This window comes from Toxotes jaculatrix, chromosome 22 (genome assembly GCF_017976425.1).
Source record: "Toxotes jaculatrix isolate fToxJac2 chromosome 22, fToxJac2.pri, whole genome shotgun sequence".
NCBI classification, from domain to species: domain Eukaryota; kingdom Metazoa; phylum Chordata; class Actinopteri; family Toxotidae; genus Toxotes; species Toxotes jaculatrix.
The window spans coordinates 15655787-15676544 of record NC_054415.1 but is presented as its reverse complement, the minus strand read 5'-3'; the positions used below and the strand labels follow the sequence as shown (position 1 = coordinate 15676544).

Below are 20758 nucleotides of genomic sequence, written 5' to 3'. Positions count from 1 at the left end.
TGTTTTACATTTTTCCCATCATTTTCTTTAGCCGTCAAAATAACTCAAACAGGACAGAGACAGTTATTGAACTGGCTGCTATAATTGTTTGAATTGGCTCTTCTTGAATTGGCTTAAACCTTTTACACAGTAATGTATTCTGGCATTTTACAGCACTTAGACTGCACTTTTTAAACAGTATATGTTCCTGCTTTTATTTTAAAGGCTGGACAATGACTTCTTCTTGTGCGTCACGTGAGGATAAAAGCACTTCCAGTGTATTTCTGCCCCCTGCTGGATGATGCTTGAAAATACTTCCTTCAATGATAAAGTCCTCGAATTTGTCTACCACTTCTTAGCATTTCAGCTAAATGATCCCACGTGGCTTTCACTAATACACTTGTTAGCATGTATTTGCTTAATTATCTCGCACCTGATATTTTCAGTAGGTTTGATAGGATAATATTTCATCAAGTACAGTGAAGGTTATTTCAAATAAAACAGATTATCGATACATAAGTGTGACGTACAGATACAGGCAAATGTCATATATATATATATGACAAATATTACAGTAATAGTAAGTTGAAAAGGAAACAGTAGCGAAACTTGTCCATAGTGATCAGCCTGATCTCCAGAGGGCGCAGACAGCTCCTGATGCTCTGCGTTTGATTGTGTGAGGCTGTGTGAGCTGTCCTCCTCTCTGTGAGGATCCAAATACCGTGAGCCTGCAGCAGGATGACAGAGAGCGAGGAGTGTGCCTTGCTTCACGGCCGCGGGCAGAGATGGCGTCCTGATGCCGGTGAATAAGCAGAAAAACAGAGCAGAGGGAGGGGAGAAGGATGCGGGCAGCGGACGATGAGAAGCTGCATCATTTAGAGCATCACATGGCAGGAGATACTTTCTCTGGCGATGATGACAGTGCTTTGTGGATATTTACGGATGTCTATTGTTTTTTTTTTTTGTACATGAGATTTGAAGCAGCGGTGTGATTCCTCAGAGGGGAGGCGGTGGGGGTTTGTTGTCTACCTCAGTTGTTTCTCCCTCCGGCGGGGCTCTCTGCTCATCCGACGCAGGGAGGAGAGGGCAGAGAGAGGAGGAGGAGGAGGAGGAGGGAGTGGGGCGATGGCTGCCGGTGGAGCAGGATGCGGGGACACGGTGGAGCAGTACCGGGTCGAGGTGGAGCGCCTGACCCGGGAGCTGGCGGAGGCCAACCGCGAGAAAGTCCGGGCGGCGGAGTGCGGGCTGGTGGTTCTGGAGGAGAACCAGAGCCTGAAGCAGCAGTACGCCGACCTGGAGGCCGATCAGGAGGCGCTGAGGCTGGAGCTGGAGCAGCTGCAGGAGGTGGGATCAGCAGGGGTATGGCTCGTTACTCGAAAAAGTAAAAGCGTCATTAGTAATGACTCATAAGGAGGCATGTCGTTACTGATGCTTAATGATTAAATGTAATCTCTTATTATATTTGCACTGTTATAACTTCACATAAGTTAAAATCATTCACGACGTGTATATGTTAATAAACATGTAGCCTATACTGATTTATATGGTTTACCACAGGGCTCTGTGTGTCACTGGCTACCTGTGGTTAGCCTACACCTGCTGGACAGCTAACAATAGAGAGGCCCAGCTCATAACACCGTATACATTTGTATAGAACCAATATAGTCTCTAACTTTTTAAAAGGTCTCCATGTAAATCAGTAACATAGGCTACTTAGATTTGACTGAGTCCACTCAGTTCACTAGGACACCAGTCATTACTGTGACTGAAGTCCTGATTATTAGATTAGAACTTTATGCATTTTTTTTGGATGGACTTCTGTGTCGCTTTGACAGGTGCATTTAAGTTCATATCAGACAAAGACTTGTGACACAGCAAAGCTGAGGCCAGGTTGTATTTCAGCACAGAACATGCTGCTTTTGGGGCCTGCATAGTTCAATTCAGTTTCGATCAAATTTTATTTATATAGAACCAAATCATAACAAGTGATCTTGAGGCAATTTCCATTCAGGGCAAGTCTAGACCATACTCTTTTTAAAATGATCTACAGAGACCCAACATTTCACCCCAGAGGAGCAGCACTTGGTGACGACGGAAAGGAAAAACTCCCTTTAACGGGCAGAAACCTTGAACAGAACCTGGCTCATGGTGGGTGGCCGTCTGCCTTGACCGGTTGGGTTGAGAGAGAGAGAGAGAGAGAGAGAGAGAGAGAGGGGAGGGGGGCAAGAGGGGAGGAAAGAGAACTTGGGACAATGCAGGTTTCATGAAGACAGCAAGATTAAAAGTAATGAGAGGACAATAGCATGATTAGCAAAAGAACTAATGATGGGAAGACTAATAGTAGGACCAATAATAATAATAATTAATGAGAGTAGTAATGGGGGCAGTAGAGCCACAGCAGCAGATCCAGACTCTACACCTCAGAGGGCAGATGAACCTGCAGAGAGCGACAGCAGAAGAGAGGAGAGGAGAGAAAAAACTAAACTATGGGAAAGGGAAGAAGTTGAGTTAGTATCATGTATTAATGGGATATGAATGAGTGCAGATAGAGAAAGAGAGGAACTTGGTGCATGATGGGAAGTCCCCTGGGAGTCCTAAGCCTATAGCAGCTTGATTAGTAGATGATTCAAGGCAAAGCTTTGAAGATAACTATAAGCTTTATCAAAGAGGAAGGTTTTTACCCTGCTCTCAAACATGGAGAGGGCGTCTGCCTCCCTCATTTGGAGTCATGTTTCTGGACATACACTGATTGGAAGTCTTTAGCTGCTCAATGTTCCACCATGTCCACCAGCTGTTCTCTAACGGTGCGTGTCTGCTGTTTGCTGCTGAGCAGGTTGTGGGGTTTTTAGAGTTTTAACTTTCTGCAGTGATCTAATAGAGTCTAAATCGCTCTGCAGAATTATTGCTGATGATTCTCAGCGGAAATCTGTGTAATCACTACAAAGGACTCGTTTACATTAGACATTGTTTCAATAAAAATATTGATTAGTGCAGACACATGCTGTTATACTGTACCTGCCATTTGCAGGAACCATATATTACAATCAGCTCTTTATGTACAGAGAATAGTAATGAGCCACTTTATGATACAGGTCAGTATTTGCCAGAGCACTTCATTCTTGTTAGTATAAGCAACATAGCACCTGCTAGACTGAGTTCATAATATACAGCTGATGATGTTCATGTAATTTTGCATAGTATTCTGTTCCATCTCTGGCCTCTGGGGGTGATTTACCTCCATTCAGTCTGATAATCAATCTCAGCTAATGAGACAACTAATGCCTGACTTGTGATCAGCTCATTTTTTCTGATCGATGTTCGTCAGAGAGCAGCATTTTCCAGCATGCGGGGTAATGTAATGTATGGCAACACTAATTCACCAGTTTGTTAGCTGTAGTACAGAGTGGAGTTGGACTCGCAAGCTGACTGTGCAGTTACATCCTGAAGGTCAGTGTGTGTGTGTGTGTGTGTGTGTATGGTTTGGAGGAAGCAGGCAGTTCATTCATATGATGTGTCAACAGCTAATGTTCAACTATGGATGCGTGGTTATTGACAGCAGTGGTCTGTGGGAGTAAATAGCAGCCAGAGTTTTGCAGCCCGAACACACGGACTGTTGGAAGCTTCCCAGTGCAACGACAGTGCTGCTACTGTTGGGAACTTGGCAGCACATCTGGAGCATACAGTCTATGATCTGGAGCAGCTGGGAGCTTAGTTACTGACATTGTGTAATTCTGGTCTTCATTTTTGTAGGTTTCCATTATAATAACATTTAATTTGTTAAGTTAATTGCAGAGATCTGGAAACACGGCGTAGCAGAAGTCAAGGTGCTGTACTGAACATTTCTCAGTAGCAGTTGGTTTTTCATCTTGGGTTCGTGATAAGTTGCAAATAATCTTTAATCACCATGCAGTTCATCTCATGTCCACTAGTTTTTCTGCAGCTAAACTTCATGGGACATTTTGATGCCAACGCAGCAAAAATGTATCTTTCAGCAGATCCCCTCGACCCTTGATTATTTTCCACCATTCCTCGTCACTCTCTGTAAACTCTGTCCCCCACAGGCTGCATCCATCTGTACACATATTGTCTCCTGCTGGTCTCCATTCCCGCCCCGCTCAACTCAATACCTCTCATTTCAGCTCATCGCGCCGTTATCGATCCCCTCTGTCACACGGCACGCTGTCTGGGGAAAATTGTGGCGCTGATGTGAGAGGGATAATACATCGCTAAATTAGCTTATTATTAGTTTTCTCTGGAGGACAAATGCCATCGAGCTTCGAGGCTTCTGAGCTTTATGACACTGATGGAGGCCACAGTGGACGACAGTAGCTTTCCTGCTGGTCTGATGGATTGATGTTACATTTCAGAAGAAACTGCTAAAACTGGTCAAAGCAGATCCATGTTCATTGAAACATGTTTAATCATTGTTGTCATGATTCTTTAGGGTGTTAGCATGCTGATATTTGATAAATGAGCATTTAAACCCAAAGAGGAGCAGAGGCTCATGGGAATGCCATTCATTTTATAGGTGTTTTGCCACAAACCAATGTATTAGACAAGTGAAAATGTATTTTCTACTGAAATAGATTTCACATGGGATGCACAGTAGTCATGCTGGGTCGTGTTATTTAACATAATAACCACATGCTGGCTCACCGCCGCCTTTTCTGTTCCAATTAAGACCTCGATTAAAACTAGCAATTAAACAGTTAAAGCTGTTTTTCAGAAGCAGCGTCTCTTTTAGCGCCTCGGATTTGCATTTGAAATAAAAATAAGAGAGTAAAAATAATTTTCTCCACCTCACAGGTTGAACAGAGGGAGGGGAGCACACACACACACACCAGCTCTCCCTCTTAGATCCTGACTTCAGCACAGCTGAATGGAGGGGCCACTGAGTGCCAGTCTAAAGCTATATAAATAGTTTCTTTTATAAATGATTCACCGTAGCACACTTTCAACAGTGAAGTGTGCGGTAGACAGAAACATTACTATTTCATGGACATGGACAAGCAGCTCAAGCACCATTCACATTCAGTTCGGTCTGCGTCGTTAAAGTCTGCGAGGCTCGTTCTGTGTAATCGCTCTGTTTGCAGTCTTTGGTTCACGCTGATAGAGAGCGGTGATTGCAGTTAGAGGAAGGTTTACAGCCGTGATGGAGATTGCAGCAGTCCAGTCTGACCAGTCACGGTTCTTTCAAATAAAAATATAGATGGCCGCAGCTTAATATAAATAGGACTTAGCAATATCTGTTGTTTGTGACTACTAGTAATAGCTAGACACCATGGCAGCCTGTAATGCATACACCTACCCTCACCGAGAATGAATGGGATGGAAACAGCATATGTGGTAGACTGCACCAGATCATTTTTAATCTCTGTTTTTGACAAATAAAAACATATAACTTAAGCATAACTTTAAAAATGATGGTCACATAAACATTGTAAATACAGTGAAGTTATTAAAAGTAAGGAGCCATCAAAGAATAATGTGATCATCAGGGAAAAACAGGAGCAACGTGATGGCGATATTGTTCTCACAGAGGGAATGTGGTCAAATTTACTGTAATCTGAGAACCAAGATGAAGAGAGCTGGCTTCAAAAAGGTGTTTGGATCTTTGTGACATTGGAATATAAAGGACTGACATAACAGTATAGATTTGGAAAGAAAGATATAGAGAGGATTAGGCTCGTTGGAAGGGGGCCATGTTTCTTGACCTCCACCCCAAATACACAACAGGTAAAACAATTTTCTTTTTTATTATTTCCTGTGAGCGTAGGATTGATGGATGATACACGCAGCTTGTTGGAGTTATAATGAGGTCATTTGTCCATTCCTCCATCTTTAAGACAACATTTTCATTCAAAGCCGTATAGATAGGCTCATATGTTCTCACCCATTTAGTTGCTGTCGTGTGCATTAGCTAATTAGGTGACATGGACTGGCGGGTTTAATGTAATAATAATCGCAGCGGCAGGAAACCTCAGACAAGCTCTCTCGGCCAGGCCTGTAAAGAGCTAGCCCCAGCTCGCTGCTAATTAGCTCAGCGGGGAGTCCATCACATTGATTTGTACAGTGAGCTTCGTCTCCACTCTGTGCTGATTGTAATCAGGCTCAGCGCCAGCTCGGGTGGAGCCACAGCGATGATACAGCACCAGGTGGATTTAAGTGTCTCTGTATGTTTCTACCTAATCACAGCCAAATGGACATAATTGGACCCAGATTATTTTCAAAGGTTTTAGGGCAGCTGGTATTTCACATATATACATTTACACATTAATACATTAATTAAAATGCGTTTAATGCTGTTGTTTTGGGAAGGACATCTTAACTCATGTCCTTTAATATGTGCAACATAAAAATGGGCTTGTAACAAATAAATATGCTTATATATTCAAAGAAATCGACTTTTAACACAAGTAGCTGTGAAATTTACAGCACACTTTTTTTCACTCCTATCGGTCTTTCAGCTTCTCAGTGGCCATGTCCCAACAAGTTGAGTAAATCAGGTGGTCAGTTTGAGGTATCAGTCTGGGTTAGTTTGCATATAAAGTTAGTTTAGTTTTTTTTTTTTTTTTTGCTGAGGGCTGATTTGTTCGAGCTCAGTGGGGGCCGTGCAGAGCCTGTGAGTAGGCTGAGAAAACTAATTTAGACACTTAAAATTCATTTAAATGTTCACTGGGATTATGTGGAAGGAAGCTGAGGTCTGATTTTGATTTTGGTTGGAAGGGAAGAAGAAGAGCTGGACAGTTGACGAAATGTCCGACGCATGTAAAGTAGCTGGACTTATAGGCCCTGAAGTCTGAATCAGAAAAACATTTACTGCTGCACTTCCTGCCTGCTCCTGTCTGCAGAGTGATACGCACGCTGAAGACCAGCAGACTGTGTTGTCCTTGTACAGAAGTGTTTTACCCGGACACTGCTCTTTCTCAGAAGTCCTCTGCTGCTTCATTGTCATCAGACGAGTTGTAATCTAGAGTTTCCCTCCACGTTCGCCTCCCTGGCTGATACTTCCTCGAGATTTACTCCTCCGCCGTTACAGGATTCCCCCAGGACTCCTCAAAACTCAAATCCTGGGAAATATAGCAGTACGGTGGGGACAGTGTCGCCCTGTCTCCATTGTCCCAATGACAAAAATACACACACACACACACACATGTTCCCTGTTTCAGGATGGTTTCACCACCTGGATTTGAGCCCTTCTGATGACTTTGAATGAATATGGGTCATAAAACGTTTAAAAATAATGTAATTTAAGGTGTTTTTACTCTCAAATGTCAGAAGCCAGTGAATAATAGACAGTGTGACAGCACCCATGGTGATTATACACAGATATAGGCAGATATATATATAGGCACACATAGCCCCAGCTTTATTAAAGTCAAAGTCATTTTTGGATGAGGTGCCTGAAATAGAAACTAGAGTCAGTCACTTCATGTTTGTCATTGACTCATTTCCCAAAACCTGTCACCTGATGACATCATGAATTCAGATTTTGATGATGATGATTTCCAGTAGCATCCAAACACATCCAGCAATAAGGACTTTTCTAAGCTAAGCTAAGCCTCAGGTCTCAGTTACACAGAGAATGAAACGCAGGTTTTTCATGAGATCAATAAAGATCCAGACTGATATAAATCAGTGCTGTTTGTTCTGAACTTACAGTTTCAATGTTTCTGTAACAAAAGGCAGTGTGATGTGTTTGTGTGTGTGTGTGTGTGTGTGGGTGGGATTGACGAGAGGATCTGTGATAGAAAATGCATCATGTTTGTAGCCGTTGAGGCTAAAAACAGAACAGGAGCGAGTGACCCCCCCCACCTCCTGGGTGGCTGTGTGACATCCCTCCCATGGCTCGTTGTCACCGGACACTGACTCCAAGTCAGCTCTCTGCCCCCCCTCCCGCCCTCCCTGGGGTTTAGGATGTAAGCGACTTTATAGATCATGATGAAGTTTGTAGTTGTGTTATATTCGGTTGTATTATATAAGTTGTTCCAGATATTTTGTCCACTCCCTGTGAGCTTTTCAGACACAGTCTGGGTGTCTGGTCTGGCCTCCCTGTCCCTGTTCTCTTTGTTACTTATGAATGTGACACAGCCACAGCCTCAGAAGCACTTAACTTCAGACTGGATGTCTGAAAAATGCATGAACGTATGTATCTGTGTCTGTATGTGCATGCGCATGCGCACACATACACACACACATACACAGGAGAGAGAGGATATGGTGAATTATTCATTCATGTATGAGGTCATGATGATTTCATGGTGATTCCTGAACGCAGTGCTCAGTTTTTAGATGTTTGCAGAGTGAGCGTAGGTTTGTAAATCAGAGGGAAGGAGCTAGATTTTGGAGACAACGAGTGACTGGATGGTGTGATGGTGTGATGTGTGATGTATGATTGCTTTGATTCCTACATGGACTGACTGTTTCCTCTGTGTTGTCATAGGAGGGTAGGGGGGGGTGTTGTGAACAAGACAGGGATGAAAAGATTGGATGAAAGTAAAACGAAGGACCTGTGCCAGTGGAGTGCTCTGAAGCACTATCAAATGTGGTTATTCCTCCATCCACTCCCTCGCCTCCTCTCGTTCTTTCCACCTGTCCTAAAACCCAAATGAATGAATGAATACACAAAATGTAAAGGGAGTAAAAGAGAGATTGTCGGGCAGCTGTGGAAAGGAGGCTAATGAAGGAGTTAACCTGGGGTTACAGAGGAAGACATGGATGGAGTGGCTATTACGTCCTGCTCCTCCCACAGGGATTACACAATCTTCACTGGATATGAAACAAGTTCCACTGTTACCCACCCAGCAGGCCAGCACACACTCATGACAATCTTTATCACAATATTATATTTTCAGGCAGCATGTTGTAGAAACCATGTTTAGAGTAGGGAAGTGAATGAGCGCCACCTTTGGAAAGTGGTACTGTCCTACCTTGACCTGAACTATGTGCACCCAAAATCCAAGTAGAGATGAATCAAGGGCAACTGGACTTTGTTTTTAGACGTTTCACATCTGATCCAGGAGTCTTCTTCAGTTCTTCAATTCAGAACCCTTCCCCTTCTTCTTCAGTCTCTGTCTGTCTCTGCCTCTCGGCCGCAGATTGAAGAGGACATTGTTCTCCCACGCCTGCTGGGTTTATATTGATCCACGTGTCTTCGAGCCGCTCACACAGATAACAGCTAATGCGCAGAGAGGGAAAGGTGGGGACCTCTCCTACAAAACGAAGGTTATCGTTCTTTTCATTTCATCCAGGGCGTCACTGAGAGATCAGATAACCCAGGCTTCGGTTTCATCACGTCTAAACACAGGTATCACTGTGCAGCAATATCCATCTCTGTATTTTCATGACAGCAACACCCAAATATATTTCAGTACTAAGATCAGATGTATCAGACCGAGGGGCAGATAACTGTGGCAGAGCTGTGAATATCTGTGCACAGGCTTGGTTCTGAAAGAAATAACAACACTGAGTTACAGTACATTAGATGAACTGTGATAACATCAGGAGATGCTCTGCAGACGCTCCAGATACAGCAAGAGTTGTCGTCCAGGGTCGTGGTTGTAGTTTCTGGTTCAGCACTGCTGCTGTCAAATAATTCACTCTCCAAGTCACTGACAATGCAGCAGGTCTATCAAATGTCTCTGCACGCTGTCCAACAACTACATTTGGTGTGTGCGTCACTACTCTTAAAGCAAATGCTTTGTTATTGGCCCTTTTTCTTTATTGGGAGTTGTCTGAAGGTTGGGTGGACGAGGCTGCGTCCGAAAAGCTGAGATACGTTTCACTTTGCTTTGCTCACCCTTTGTGGAAATGCCTGCCCCCTCCCCGGATAACGTCCTCACCTGTGTGTGTGAACAAGTTATTTGTAAAAACGCACTCATGTAAACATCAGGTGAACCTGTTTTTTTTTTTTGTTTTGTTTTTATCACAAGCAGGTGATGGAAGTTCCTGTGTGTGAACTGTGAAGTGTCAACAGAAGACATGAAGGGATGGGAAAGGTCAGGGGACGCCTGCTGTCCGCCTGCTTTTTAAATCAGACTCCCCGCATGGAAGCAAAGGCTTTAAATAATAACGTGTGTGTGTGTGTGTGTGTGTGTCTTTCCTGTATCTATTGTGGTATAATTGGCACTTTATTGACCTTGATTCAGAATACTGGCAGCCAGTCTGTGTTTACTCACCCAGCAGAGGTCGGTCGTACACACACACACACACACACACACACACACAGTATCAGCAGAGTAATAGGGAGAGGTAAAAATCATTTTACTGACTCCATCAGCTGCAGGTTTACTCGTCTGAAGCCATTTCGGGTGAATGTCCAAACAGGATGTAGATTATACTCAGCTGACTGGAGCGGCCGAGTCTGTCTGTCTGTCTGTCTGTCTGTCTGCAGGCTGATCGCATCACGTACCTCAGAGAGTGAAAAAGAGTGAACAGGGAAAGAAGGAAGGAAATGGCGAGAGAGCAAGAATGTGAATAAGATAATTGGGAAGATGAGGTCAGAGATACTGACTAACCAGGCTGCCTTTGTCTCTGACTCTGGGGTCAGCCTGTGTGAGTGAGTTAGACAGATTCAATTAAAATGAAGAGCAGATTTTATTCTATCAACCGTTTGGCGAGAGCAGGCATTGCTTTCCCAACCCGGTGGATGTTCAGTTTTTTAAAAAAAATAAAAAAATAAAAAAATAAAATTCCAAGCTCCTCAGGCTGCTGCACCACAAAACTCACTCTGATGTCCGAGACAGTTCCCACAGCATCACTAAGCCAGGGGACAGTTTTAATGGGAAAAAAAAAAAAATCTGGAGTCTGGCTGCATCAGTATGCTGACAGAGCAGCCCGGCTGAAGACACGGGGGACAGAGACTAAGAGAGAAAGAGATTAGCACGATAGATGAGAAGTGAAAGTGGGGGGGACAAAGATTTTGGGACATGACAAAATGCAGTGTGGTTTTGTGGGTGTTCTTATGCACATGAATGAATAAGATGACACTCTTTTATCTGTATCGGGGCTCATTTGTGTCCTGTCACGGTTGGACTAGGACGACTCTGCTCTGCTTCTCTGGCTCTTGTTTCTCTGTCTCTCTCTGTCTCTCTCTTCCCCCGTCTCTCTCTCTCTGTCTCTGTCTGCTTTGGCCTCGTCCTTGTCTCTTTCAGTCTGGAGACAGGATGAAGTCAGAGTTGGCAGTAAAGCACTGTGTCAGCTAACTAGGACAGCGGTCTCAGAGCGACAGTAAGGGGCAAGCGGCAGATTAACGTAGCGTCCCTTTCCCGGGGGCCCTCCGTTCAGACATCCTAAACATCGCCTCGCAAATGTTTTCTTTATTCTGGTTTCATTTGAATTTATGTCTCGTGTTCATTTGTCTCCAGCAGAGTTGACAACAGCTCCGAGTCTTAATCTCTCAGTCTGTCTGCTCTCTAGCAACAGCGTTGACTCACTCGAGACAATAAAACATGGCCTTTATTTATCCGTAGGTGACATTTCGTGTGGGTGATTTGCTCTCGGACACAAACACTGATTTTTCCATCCTGTGCACAGAAAAACACACTAGAAATGAAATTACAGGCCCAGTGTCAGGGCCCGTAACAGCCTCCGGGAAGGAAAATTTTTTTCCTCGATCATTTTTCCTGAACAGATTTGTGTGGAAAAGCTGTTTGGTAACAGGATGTTATTCATGAAGCAAGCAAGTCTTCCACTCTGATGTACAGCAGTTTGAACGTGTGCGTCGGGGTGTATTTCACTCTGATGGCGTGCCATTATGGTGCCATATGCTGACATGTACATATTGTTATTGTGTGTGTGTGTGTGTGTGTGTGCCGTGTCAAAGTGATGGCTGCTATGGAAGAAATGCGATCATAAACACACGGCTGCACTGCACATGTCATATAAAACCGATGACTCCTCTCCGGTTTATTAGTGCTGGGATGTCATATGAAGGGAGTTTGGGGAGTAAAATCCTATTATATCCCTGACATGCTGCTCTACTGCTTCATCGCCTGCTGTGGTTTAAAATGCTTCCGCTTGGATGCTGCTCATGGTGCCGTCTCGGCTGAGATGAGAAACGGAGGCTGACGAGTTGATACGACAATTCGGAGCTGCCATGAAAGCACAGTTCACAAAAAAAAATAATTAAAATAAAATAAAATACAGCTTCTTGCTGCTATTGTCTGCATTGTTATATATAGTGCAAGTCTTGTCCTTTGTGTATCTGGATCTCCACCTTTTAACTTCCATCTACCAGCTGACCTCCACACCTGCAAAATCTCTTCTTGCATTTTGGGTCCCCAGAATTTCCTATCCCACAGTACTGTTGGCTTTTCAGTGCAGGCTCATTAATCTGTTCAGTAAACACACCCTATAACGCGTGCAAGTCGTACATGCATCAGTGAGCAGAGGGACGGGGGGGGGGGGGGGGGGGGGCGGCACCCCTTGGTGTTCAGGGTCCCAACCTGCGGCGTTAAACTGTACTTACACTGCAGCTCCTGTGGGAAAACGCACAGTTATACGTTCTGCCTGTGCGCAGTGATTCCTGCAGTCGTGCCTGTAAGCAAAAATCACCCATTGACTGGACTTTAAAAGAAGGAGGTTGTTTCCCACACACTCTTTCTCCACCTCTGAGAGTCCACATTTTTAAAGTGCAGCCTTCGTTTCATCGATTATCAGTTCAGTCGTTTTCTTTTGGACTTTCGAACTTTTGGATCTTCTCTAGAATTAAAATTTTTAATCTATTTTTGGACACAGTTCGGGTGCTCAGCTTGAGTTTCTATTGATTTTTCCATCCGCCAATATCAATAAGAGTCTTAAAATCAGCAAACTGGAGCTGGATATTAAATGATTTGTTGTTAAAATATGCCTATGATTGCTGTCGTAGGCATGTTTTAACAATGAATGACCTAATGATGTCTAGAGAACTCACCCTGTCTCCTCCTGCCCTGTTCCAGGCGTTTGGACAGGCCTACTCCACCCAGCGTAAGCTGGCAGAGGACGGGGAGACCAACGAGGAGACCCTGCTGCAGGAGTCTGCCACCAAGGAGGCGTACTACATGGGCCGCCTCCTGGAGCTCCAGTCGGAGCTGAAGCACAGCCGGTCCACTGCCTCCAGCATCCAGGCTGAGAACGATCATCTGGGCGCCCTGCTGCAGGAGCTCAGGGAGGTACGGTGCTGGACTGGAGTCCCGATCGGTTTCTTTCTGATTCCATCTCCTTTCTTTATGTGTCACGAAGCGCACACAGCTTCAGCTCTTCCTCCCTGTACTGTCTCAGCAGAGTAATGAGATGTTGGAGCTGCAGCGCAGCCGGATCAGAGAGGAGATCAGGGAATACAAGTTTCGAGAGTCGCGGCTGCTCCAGGACTACACTGAGCTGGAGGAGGAGAACATCTCTCTGCAGAAACTGGTGTCCACTCTGAAACAGAATCAGGTACAGATGATAGCGGATGTTACATGATTTTGGTTCTGCTTGATTTCCCGCCATTAATCCATCTGTGCCTCCATCTTCTGCCTCAGGTGGAGTACGAAGGCCTGAAGCATGAGATCAAGGTCCTGGAGGAGGAGACGGAGCTCCTCAACAGCCAGTTACAAGACGCGGTGCGTTTGAAGGACATCTCGGACACTCAGCTGGAGGAGGCTCTGGAGTCTCTGAAGAGCGAGCGCGAGCAGAAGAACCACCTGCGCAGGGAGCTGGTCCACCACCTCAGCATGTGCGACGTGGCCTACACCGGCAGCGCCCACCTGACGTTCACCTCTGCCCCGCCCAGTGGCACCGCCACCCCAACGACTCTGCTCTCCCCAAACGCAGAAGAGCCAACAAGGTGCAGATTAATAATATATTTTTAAAACGTATATATAAATATGTTTTGGAGGAACAGTAACTGTTTTCTATATTTTCATCTGCCAGATGTAACGGCCACCTCCAGGGTGGGACGGGAGTGGGGACAGCCGCGGGGTCGGCGCCCCGGGCTAACGGAGAGTGCCGAGGGCCGGGCCGGAAAGCCGAGGGGGCGGCGACGTCGGACCTGTTCAGCGAGATGAACCTGACGGAGATCCAGAAGCTGAAGCAGCACTTAATGACAGTGAGTCTGATCTCGGATCAGTCGTGCAAACTGGAAACTCGGATCACAGTGTGAAAGTGTTACCAAAAAAAAAAAAAACAAACAAACCACACTGATGGTGCGGTAATGTTACCATGTAATCACCAAATCCAAAACAGTTGTTCCAAAATAAGTTATTCCCCCAAATTTGTTTGTGAAAAGCAGAAGATTTTATTCTTTATTTTCAGAGTCTGCCGGGCTCATGATCCAGCATCTGACTCCTTTTTAAAAAACAAAGGCTTTTGAATAATTTAATGTAAAACCACGCTGATATACAGTATTCCCTCTGCGTAAAGCACTCTGCCTCTCACTTTCTCCCTTTGTCTCCTCCTTTATCTTTACACACACTCATTCATTCCTCTTCTCTGTCCTACCACTCTCAAACATCTCTGGCCGTTTCCCAAACTTAACAACCAGCTACTTAGTGAATCAAATCAATCTCAAATCACCACAAAGATGCACAGTGTGTGTTTATGCACATCTGTGTGTTGCACGTGTGTGTGGGGCGTGCATCTGCTTCTGTTCCAGGAAGTGTAATCCCATCCACCCCTGCTCTCTGCAGCCTCTGCCCGATAGGCTGGGGGCCGCAGGATGAGCTTTATTTATATCTCTGCTCGCTGACACACTACACTATCGACCGCTCTCCAGCAGACGGGTGGATTTCATTGCAGCTTCTGCTGGTGTTCAGCCTGCTCTTTTTTTTTTATGTAAATGAATCCCCTTTTGTGCTGTGGTGTAGTCTCTGCACATCCAGTAGAACTTGAATTCTTCACTTTAATGCTAAAAAGTGGCCCAGTGTGGATTATGACGCAGGTTGAGGCAGCTTTGGATGGTTCTACACCAGTGAAGCTGGGATCATGTATGTCGTATTGTATTTGTTCTTCTTTTTTCTTGCTGCCTCCACCTTCAGGTTGAACATGAGAAAGCATCCCTGATGACGAGCCTGCAGGAGTCCCAGACTCAGCTCCAGCACACCCAGGGGGCCCTGACCGAGCAGTACGAAAAGACCCTCCGCCTTAGCCAGAAAGTCACTGCCCTCCGCCGCCTGCATCGAAGGGCCCACCTCAGTCAGGAGGCCCAGGGCAGCGCCGCCTCCCAGCTCCATCCCGAGTCCGAGATGGAGCTAGGCAGAGACGAGGAGGAGGCAGAGGAGGAAGGAGGAGCAGAGGAAGACAAGAGCGAGACGCTCAGTAAAAGTCAGGTGTTTTCATACCAAACGCCGGGTCTGGAGATCCTGCAGTGCAAGTACCGCGTGGCTGTGACGGAGGTGGTGGAGCTAAAGGCGGAGGTGAAGGGTCTCCGTGAGAGGCTGGCTCAGGGCGCGGAGGGAGCGGCGGAGGCAAAGCCGAGGCAAAACGGCCAGCTCAAGAGACTGGAGAGGCAGGTGGCCTCTTTGGAGAAGAGCTGCCGGGAGGGACGCGAGAAGGTAACCGTGTTGGACTGACAAGTGTCTGTTTGAACAGAAATGAGACATAATCGCAGAGATGAAGGATTTCCTCTTCCTCTTCCTCTTCTTTCAGATTTCTAGTCTGGAGTTGGAGTTGCAGGCAACTCAGTCGGCAGCCAACGAGAGCCAGGGGGCGCTGAACGCAGCTCAGGACGAGCTGGTGACGCTGAGCGAGGAGCTGGCCCAGCTCTACCATCACGTCTGTCTGTGCAACAACGAGACGCCCAACCGCGTCATGCTGGACTACTACAGGTCTGACTGCTGTTTGGTCAGTGGGATACACAGAGCGATAAACGAGTGGAACAATGTTGCAATGGCTGAGGTCCAGTTTGAACTCTTGGCACTGACAACAACCAACGGGGTGATGCAAAAACATAAGGTTGTACTGGTTAAAAATAAATCGTATTCATTCTGTTTCTTCCTCTAGACAAGGCAGAGGGCTCCGGGGCCTCAGTGCCAGTCTCAAAGCCATGTCTTCGGACAACAGCAAAGTTCTCCTCACACCACGCCTTGCCAGGCGGCTGGCTGCTGTCGCTTCGACAACCTCAACTCCCGGGGAGTCGCGGAGCCCCTCGGAGTCTCCATCCAAAGAGCCCCTGTCTGGGGAGGGTGGAGGGGAGGAGAAGGAGGGGGACAAGGAGGGCCTCCAGGCGCCACCCGAGCAGAACCTACCGGCCTGCACGCCTCCGACCCGGTCGCCCAGCATCAGTGCCTCTTCGTCGTCATCGTCGTCGTCATCGCCCGCCCTGGAGCCAGCCGGTGAGCTGCGCAAGGAGCCCATGAACATCTACAACCTCAACGCCATCATCAGAGACCAGGTAGGACACACTGCTCATGTCTCTGTCCTTTCTTTAGTTTTGTCTCTTAAACTTTTCTGTCCACTCTCTACCCCTCTTTTGGTCTTTTTCTCTTCCCTAGGATTTGACAACTCAAATTCATCACCAAAATAAAGTAAACCACCTTGTGTCCTCTTATCTCCTCTTGCCCTTGCCTTGTCACCCCTCCATCTCCCCTCTCTGCCCCCCCCCCCCCCAGGTGAAGCACCTTCAGTGGGCAGTAGACCGATCTCTGCAGCTGTCCAGACAGAGAGCCGCTGCCAGGGAACTGGCCCCTCTGATGGACAAGGACAAGGAGAGCTGTATGGAGGAGATCCTGAAGCTCAAGTCTCTGCTCAGCACCAAGAGAGAGCAGATAGCCACCCTCAGACTGGTGCTGAAGGCTAACAAACAGGTGAGATAAAGGGCAGCTCTGACTCTGCTATGACCCATGTCTGCAAACTAACCAATCAGAATACGGCATGAACTGATGCAGAATGTGCGGGATGCAATAATATTCTCCCAGGAAATGTTTCTAAAAGAAAATCAGCTATGCTAATGTCTCCACAAGCTTGTTCCAGCTGTGAGGTAGCATTATCTGTCCATCGATCCGTCCTAAATCATTCACTCAGCTATAGACAAATGATGTTAACAAATATTATCCACTGATGCCTGTTTAGAGCCTAGGAGACGTAAGAGCCCATGAGATGGTGGGTTATCAGTGTTTCCCATGAAACACTCACAGGCTTCACTTCCAGCTGACCTTATTGTGACGTTCCCATCATGGGACTAAGATTCCTACTTAATCAGATTCTTCAGAAATGAAGAATGTATGACACGACACGACACGACTGTTTACAAGTCTCCACTTTCCTCAAACGCATCTACCAGTAAGGCTGATTGAAGGACTCACTTGGCTGTCCCAAAACTTTCCCCCACTGCAATAAATTTATATTGCCTGTTTTATATGGATTCTCCCTAAGGCATGTGTGTATCAGTCAGTCAATGCAGAGGCTACAGCTAGCACAATGCCTACCATTGGCTAAAACAGCTCTTCACTGATGTGGATTTACACTCAGTGCAAACTATGTTCTGGAAAAATGAGTCATTTCCTGTAGAAACAAAACTCTTTATGATATATGTGAATGTGTGTGTGTGTGTGTGTGTGTGTGTGTGTGTGTTCACCCAGACAGCAGAGGTGGCTCTGGCCAACCTCAAGAGCAAGTACGAGGCGGAGAAGTCCATGGTGACCGACACCATGACGAAGCTAAGGAACGAGCTGAAGGCGCTGAAGGAGGACGCCGCCACTTTCTCCTCCCTGCGAGCCATGTTCGCTACCAGGTCAGAGGCCAGATCCACGAAATGCAGCGTCCATTACACAATATTGTCTTAGATGAACAGTGACAGATGGCGACACGCGATGTGAGGTGTGATAACTTTATATAGCAGTGATATGTTTGGGCTTTTTGTCTGTTCAGCATGTTTTGGACTTACTCTGCCCCCAAGTGGCGAAGAAGTGAATCGATGCAGCATTAATGTTGCATTATCAAGGCTTCTGTGGTTAAATTCAAGAAAACACAGAACAGTTATATCAGTTTTTTAACGTCTCAATAAGTGTAAGCTACAGTGTCTCCTGATCCAACAACAGACGTCCCGGTGGTAAAGAAATAGTTTGACAGCCTGGGAGGTACGCTCGTTCAACCTGCTGAATGCTTGCTCTCCTCAGGTGTGACGAGTACGTGACCCAGCTGGATGAGATGCAGAGACAGCTGGCTGCGGCCGAGGACGAGAAGAAGACTCTGAACTCCCTCCTCCGGATGGCCATCCAGCAGAAACTGGCCCTCACCCAGCGCCTGGAGGATCTGGCTTTCGATCAGGAGCAGACCCACCGCACCCGCGCGGGCAGGCTGACTCGCGGGAAGACCAGCACCCCCAAAGTAAGTCCCCCGTCCTTGGCTTCGGCCTCCAGCCTATCCCAAGGCTCCGCTTCAGTTCTGGCCCCTGGCAGCCTCCCCGCTTCTGGCCTTACTAGTCCCACGTCAGTTGTTCCTGATGATCGCAGTGCGCCCCTTAGTCCATCCATGGTCAGTGCAGCTGCTGCAGCTCTTGCTTCAGCTCTTACCTCCCCTACCTCACACGCACCCCCTTGCAGTCCATCCTCACCAGTGGTCACCTCACTGGCTGGCACTCTGGCGTCAGAGAGCCCCCCCTCCCTGGAGGCTCCCTCCGCTCCATCGGCGCGGACCCCACCCTCAACCCCTCTGAGGCTGGCTCACTCCCAGTGGACCCTGGGGGTGCGGACGTTCATGGTTGACTCCCATAGTTTCAATGTCAACATTTCCCCCGCTCTGCCCCGTAGCTTGGGCCTCTCCAGACTCTTTACCACAGACGCACACACCTCTCCCTCCTCCACCATCACCACCACCAACACCACCACCAGGCCCACCCAGCCAGGATCTGCCCCCTCCTCTCCATATCGGTCCCCTATTCTGGGGCATAGGCGTTCCACGTGGAGTTCCTCACCCCGAACTCGGCCCCTCTCTAGTTTGACGCGCTCTTCTGCCCTCTACACCCCTTCCTCATCCTCCCCTTACACCTCCCCCCACTCCTCTTCTTCGTCCCACAGCTATTCCTCTGCCTTCTACACCTCCTCTCCAGCTTTTGCGTCCTCTAGCTCCTACCTCCCCTCTGGCACCTCCACCTCCTACAGCCACTCCACCCACTACACGCCCCTGTATCCCAGATACTACAGTTCTTACCGGCCCCGGCACTGACCCTCGACTGTAAATCCTTTACAATAAGCCTTTTTCAGCCTTCTCCACCAGGCTCCTTATTGAAAACTGAAAACTGCAAGTCCCATCATGCCTCTCTTTTCTTCACCCGAGAGACTGGGGGCTCACAGAGAGGAGGACAGACTGGTTTCCCATTTCCCAGTCCATGCTTTCCTGTGCCTAAGCCTTGGCCAGTGGTTTCTGAATGTTCAGTGACTTTGCTCAGGGATTTGACTTAAGGAGCACAAGCGCCTTCCTTTTATTCTGAGACTGCTGATTGGTCCACAGGAGGGCGTTAAAAGAGACTTTTTAATGGGCGTTTTTAGCATTTAGGTTCTTCAGGTTGAGACCACACATGCATGAAGTGATAAAAAAAAAAAAAGGGGGACACAGAGACATTCAGACATTGACTGGACACTTGGCGGACACTTTCGTAGCTTCGAACGAGGGCCATGACACATTAAACACCGTCCTCTATATTCAGTGTAAAATCCACTCTGTTTTTAAATAGTAGTGAGTCTCATATACTGTGTTGTACTTGGACGCTTAAGGGTTCAGTATGATTCAAATGAATACGGTTGCATAAAGTGTCGTCCAAACCCGTCTGAGGTCAAAAGTATTTGTTCATGTTTTAGGATGGCCACACTTCAAAGTCTCCACAGAGGCATCACGGTGTTACACTTGTGTTGCTGTAATTTCAAAATCTGAAGGGGGGGGGGGGGGGGGGGGGGGGGGTGAGGGGACAAGCGTTTGAGTCGTTGTTGAGCACATGACATTAGTTTGAAGCATACTGACTCCTTCAGCGTTTCAACTTTGATTTCACTCGTTAATCTCGCACAGACTCACACACACACACACACACACACACCTTTTTTTTGTATGATGAAGCAGCTGTGGATGAGGAGTGACCGAACGAGTCACTGGTCTTCACTGGATATATTTCGTCAGGGTGTGTGTGTGCGTCGCTTTCCCGACAGCGCTCCTCAATGACTGACTCTTCATTTTCCTTGTCTAGGGTTGTTGCCGTCATCAGCTCAACCTTTAGCAATTTATTTATTTATTTATTTATTTTTTGGTCCATCTCTAGCACCACCCAGTGGTTTGTTCTTATATAGCCATGTACTCAGCTATGCATGTTTCACGTTTGGATGCTCTTATAACTGCAGACTTCCTTCCCCTTCCAATATGAACATCTGATAGAGGTGCAGGCTGTATCGACGACAGAGAAGAGCTTCATGAGAAGGAGGAAGGAAGGGGGGGGTGGAGAGCACTCAAACATGGCATATGACCAGTGTAGGATCAGCTGAATCCCATAGTCTAGTCATTGTACAAGGATTCAATAGGATGAAGAGTTAGCTCTGGGGTGTGTCTCAGTAGTCTGGGTTTAAAGGATGAAAATTCAGACTCTAAACTAAAATTACTCACCAAACAAACCACGGTGATTCAAAGAACATTCAGTGACTTTACATCCACACACTGACAGGAAGAGGAAGTGATCAAAGCCCTGCTGTGACACACCATCATGGCTGACTTCAGTTACACTATTACACTAACAATGTAGCACCCTCTTGTGCCTCCGAGGCAGAGGTTTTGTCAAGCAAACGCAGAATGAATGTATTCAGGTTGCGTGAAGGTTTGTTCGTGGCACACTGCACCAAAC

At 46.7% G+C, this 20758-nt stretch overlaps 1 protein-coding gene across 1 annotated transcript; it reads left to right on the top strand.

The window, feature by feature from the left end:
• Nucleotides 1–1104: 1104 nt before the first annotated feature.
• On the top strand, nt 1105–19101 carry LOC121176489 (protein bicaudal D homolog 1-like). Its single transcript, XM_041030559.1, has 11 exons — nt 1105–1323; nt 12918–13130; nt 13243–13395; nt 13482–13786; nt 13873–14047; nt 14976–15491; nt 15586–15764; nt 15940–16330; nt 16548–16742; nt 17517–17668; nt 18054–19101. The coding sequence occupies exons 1-11, from the start codon at nt 1105–1107 to the stop codon at nt 19099–19101; spliced, it is 3546 nt and encodes a 1181-aa protein (XP_040886493.1).
• The last annotated feature ends 1657 nt before the right edge of the window (nt 19102–20758 follow it).

Bases quoted from the DNA above. Each gene is read 5' to 3' on its own strand.
- LOC121176489 (XM_041030559.1), top strand. From the start codon at position 1,105: ATGGCTGCCGGTGGAGCAGGATGCGGGGACACGGTGGAGCAGTACCGG. The intron at 14,048-14,975 runs GTGAGTCTGATC...CTCCACCTTCAG, and splicing joins TGAAGCAGCACTTAATGACA to GTTGAACATGAGAAAGCATC. The intron at 15,765-15,939 runs GTCTGACTGCTG...TTCTTCCTCTAG, and splicing joins GTCATGCTGGACTACTACAG to ACAAGGCAGAGGGCTCCGGG.